Here is a 4,058-nt window from a genome sequence, read left to right as displayed (position 1 = left end):
TGTGTAGTTTTTTTTTTGCAAAGTTCGTTCGATGCTCCTTTGTGGCAGAACGAGCTTTCGAATGGTGAGGATCTACAGCTCGCGCTTGGATCTGTGAAGCGCACATCCTCTTCTTTTTTTGTCATGTGATTTACGTAGACATTTTCTATGCACTATGTTATTATCATCTTGTGTATCTTGCCATGATTCCAGGAGCGCTTTCATTAAGCGATCTTGTATTTATTTTATGTATCAGTCTTGTGGATTCAAACAAACTTTGCCTTCATTTTGACGACCATTGTACACTTTATTGTAGCCCTTTTGTATGGCCCAAATACAGCACATAGTGCTACATGTGGCACCACAAAAAAAAACTCTATAATCATCGCTATTAGCGTCGCAAATTTACTGCACACGTCGCTATTAGCATCGCAAACCGTCACTATTTAGCGACATAAATAGCGACGCCGATAGCGGCGGTTCTATGGTGTCACTAATGCCGACGTCTTTAGTGATGACGGGGGTAATTTTTTGGGTGAACATTTTCATCGCTTTGAACGTTGGCATGAGGCCTGTATCTTGTAGTGAGTCCTCTTTCTTATGTCAAATATTAGCCATGCTTATAGCGACACAAAAGGCTATTAGCATTGCAAAAAGCCTCAATGTATTTACAACCCTTGTGGTGATGCAAATGGCCATGCCATGAAAAGTGTTGGGTTAGGACCATTGATATACCTTCGTTTTCTTGTCTCATGACTAGCAAGGTAATTTGTTGGTCTAATCTATGTACTTAAGAAGTCATTTATACGAGAGTACCGTGCTCAAATATAAACCAACCATATGATCTATCTATATAATCCAATTTTCCATGTTAAATGCTCATAAGTTCTATGATTTGCATTCATGCACACCTTTAGTAAATGTTATAGATTGCAATTTTTTTAATTAATCAATGGAACTATTATCACATTATAAAGTATACTGTCTTTGTACCTAGCTAAAAATTATTATCAATGGACATACAATCATCTTACAGATTTGTATGGATTTTATAGTGATTATAGAGTTACAAATTGTGCTATGTCTATGGCAAGCTAACAATTTATCTAATGGGACCAAAGTTCTCTTGCTTGATAAATATTGCATTACAATTATTGTTATGGTTCAGATTATTATTTTGCAGGTTTTGTAACCTCTTTGATTGGATAATGCATGTATGCTTGCCCACACATAGTCTATGTTTTAACCTTATTTAGTGCATGTAGAAGAATAATGAGGACTCTATTGCACAAGTGCAATCACAAATACACGCGAGTAGAGAATGAATCTTGAGTGCATGGACAATAAGAGAAGGTTAGATGAGACGCAACACAAACACGTGCTTAGTGTGGTCTGTAGCACCTTGTTTCAATTTTCTTAAAATGGGAAACATATTTTAGAAATTGGGAGATATTTATTAAACATGAATAACTGTATCGATGCCATTATAAAATTTGGACTTAGTAACAACAATTTGTTTCTAGGAATCCTTCCATTCGCTTGAGTGAACAGACAAAAATTTAGGTTTTGTACTGATCGCTAAAATTCATGACATTTGCAACAGATAACTGGGTCAGCTTTGAATGGCATTCAAAAGTGCATGCATGCTGTGCTCAGGAGGAGTGATCACGGCCCTTCACGGGTCGTGAATCTGCAGGCACAGCAGCAGCAGTTGAATCAGTACTCTGGATAGAACGGCAGGAGAGTAGCCACATCTTGATGCAGCCATCCAGGTCGCCGGAGTAGAGGAGGACATGACGCGCGGAAGAAGTGCCCCGATCATGATCCTGATGATCATAACCATGCAGATAATGATGTATCTTTGCCGGGAACCGCAGCGTGCAGGCGTGGAGGCTCTTCACGGGGGCAGCATGGGCGCCGTGGCCGGCCAGGACAGCGATGCATTGGTGGCCGGCACCGCCCATACTAGTGTCCTCTGACCACAGGCGTATAGTCTTATCAGTCGAGCCGCTGACCAGGAGAAATTGATCAACATCAGAGTCGGCCTGCTGGGGCAGCTGCACCAATTCCAAGCATAGGACGGCTTTCTTGTGGCCTCGAGGCAGCGTCTCCTGGAGCTCCATGCTGAAGCCGCAGCTGGCGCCTGAATCGTGTCCCACATGATTCTTATGACGAAGCTTGCAGCTGGATGACCACAGCATGATTCGCCCGTCCGAGCCTCCTGAGTAGAGCCTGATGCAGCAGCTGCGGCCCGGAGATTGTGATCGGCGAGCTAGAGCCAGTGCATTGACGGCCGCAGAGTGGCCCTGCAGCGCAACCACCAAGGCGTGCCGGTTGCCCCAGAGCTTACGGCGGCTCCAGACCTTGATGGACTCGTCGGCGGAGGCTGTGAACAGGAGGCCTAGGCCGCCGGAGGAGCTGCAGCTGGGGTGGTCGTCGAGTGCGAACATGGCGTTGATGGCGTCGTCGTGGGCTTTGAAGGACTCGAGGCAGGCCATGTTGCGGAGGCTCCACACTTTGACGCTCTTGTCCCAGGACGCTGAGTAGAGGAGGCCGTGGCCGGCGGAGCTGAAGGCGAGCGTGCTGATGGCGTCTGCATGATCCATCCATGGTCGGCTGTGGTGGCGCCGGACCTGGGCGTACTTCCGTCCCCACGCCCAGTTCTTGAGATACTCGGCCCGGCTCGGCAGGCTGCCTGAATATTGCAACTGACCCGCCGGCGCAGCAGCAGACAGTAGCTGATGATGTGTATTTCCTAGTCTATATAGCCGAATCTTGTTGTCTCTGTATGAAGCGGCCACCCAATCCCCTGACACAGCCATCGCGCTAGCCTCCTCCTTCAGCTTGCGCGGCCGGCCTTTCTTCCATATCTTGGCCGAAGCGACCGTCGCCCAGCCGCCTCCGTTGTTGATACAGCTCAAATCGAGCTGATCCCACACCTTCATGCCTCCAGCTGGACCCTGGCAGAGGCTATACAGCCTGCCGCCGCCGGCCGTAGCGAGGCCGATCACTGGCCCTCCTACGGCAGCCTGTGCTAGAGCTACTGCAAAGTCATTTCGGCAGCACGCATTATCACCACCTTCCTCTTTTTGGACAGAAGGCAGCTCCTGCGCAACGGGCATCAACAACGACCTGCACTTCCAGATACTGCAATCATTCAGATTGGTGATCACTATTATTCAAAGCAGCTAGAGGCGCCGTGCAGGCGATAGAGTCTGACCAGTATACAACTAATGGATTGTTCTCCATCTATTGCTGATCACGCCCTTGCAGGTAGTTACGGCAAAAGGAATCAATCGATCACAACTTGCAGATGCTTACGGCTTGATTATAAGGCGCACTACCTGTAGCTCCACTTCGGTACCAGCCACACTAAGCTATGGCTGAGGTCTTACTGTACTGCAAATTACTTTGTACCATTGTATGATCACGTTGCAGCTGATGAGCAGCTGCTACTGGGTTTATATAGGGACCGCAACAAGCTTGACATCTGTCTTTTGAGTACTAGACGTACCAAATCCAAGATCGAATCTGCAGATCTGATCGGCCGCGTGATCAGTCATGTATCATGTCGATATTATCGCGACTTCTATCGCCTATGTTCCTGCATCCGTTTCTCCAATACACACCTGGCGAGTGCGACCGAGCTTCGGAAACTCATGATTGGCAAATAGAGATCTCGTATCCGTAAATTCGCTTACAAAACGGTCCAGCCGCGGGAGCCGTCGACGTCCCAGTCCCAGGTGTTGTCTGCAGATTCAAAACTCCACACATTAATTATGCCTTACTTTTGACTAAAGCGTTCTTTGCGCCACTAATCGCAACTACTAATTATATATACGGGCTATGAATCCGGTGATACGGCAATTATTAAAGTCGATCAACGCTACGGTGTCCACTGCGCAGCCATCGTGTAGGGCTATTGTTACCCACGCTTTCCTAATCGCGACTACTTCTGACTAATTATATATGTAAAGGCTATTTAGCAGGTGCTACAGCAATTAATAAAGGTAATCAACGTTACGGTGTCAACTGCACATCTATCGTGTAGCTTCTATAGGGGTATTGTTACCCCAGGC

At 47.2% G+C, this 4,058-nt stretch overlaps 1 protein-coding gene across 1 annotated transcript; it reads right to left on the bottom strand.

Moving 5' to 3' along the window:
- Nucleotides 1-1,464: 1,464 nt before the first annotated feature.
- On the bottom strand, nucleotides 1,465-3,395 carry LOC148037481 (uncharacterized). Its single transcript, XM_087677307.1, has 2 exons — nucleotides 3,200-3,395; nucleotides 1,465-3,111 (listed from the first exon to the last, which is right to left on the bottom strand). The coding sequence occupies exons 1-2, from the start codon at nucleotides 3,226-3,228 to the stop codon at nucleotides 1,632-1,634; spliced, it is 1,509 nt and encodes a 502-aa protein (XP_087533433.1). The 5' UTR covers nucleotides 3,229-3,395; the 3' UTR covers nucleotides 1,465-1,631.
- Nucleotides 3,396-4,058: the final 663 nt, after the last annotated feature.

Source organism: Lygodium microphyllum, chromosome 4 (genome assembly GCF_053477565.2).
Source record: "Lygodium microphyllum isolate KBCC chromosome 4, Lygodium_microphyllum_v1.1.10, whole genome shotgun sequence".
Lineage (NCBI taxonomy): Eukaryota > Viridiplantae > Streptophyta > Polypodiopsida > Schizaeales > Lygodiaceae > Lygodium > Lygodium microphyllum.
This window is presented reverse-complemented; position numbering and strand designations above follow the sequence as displayed.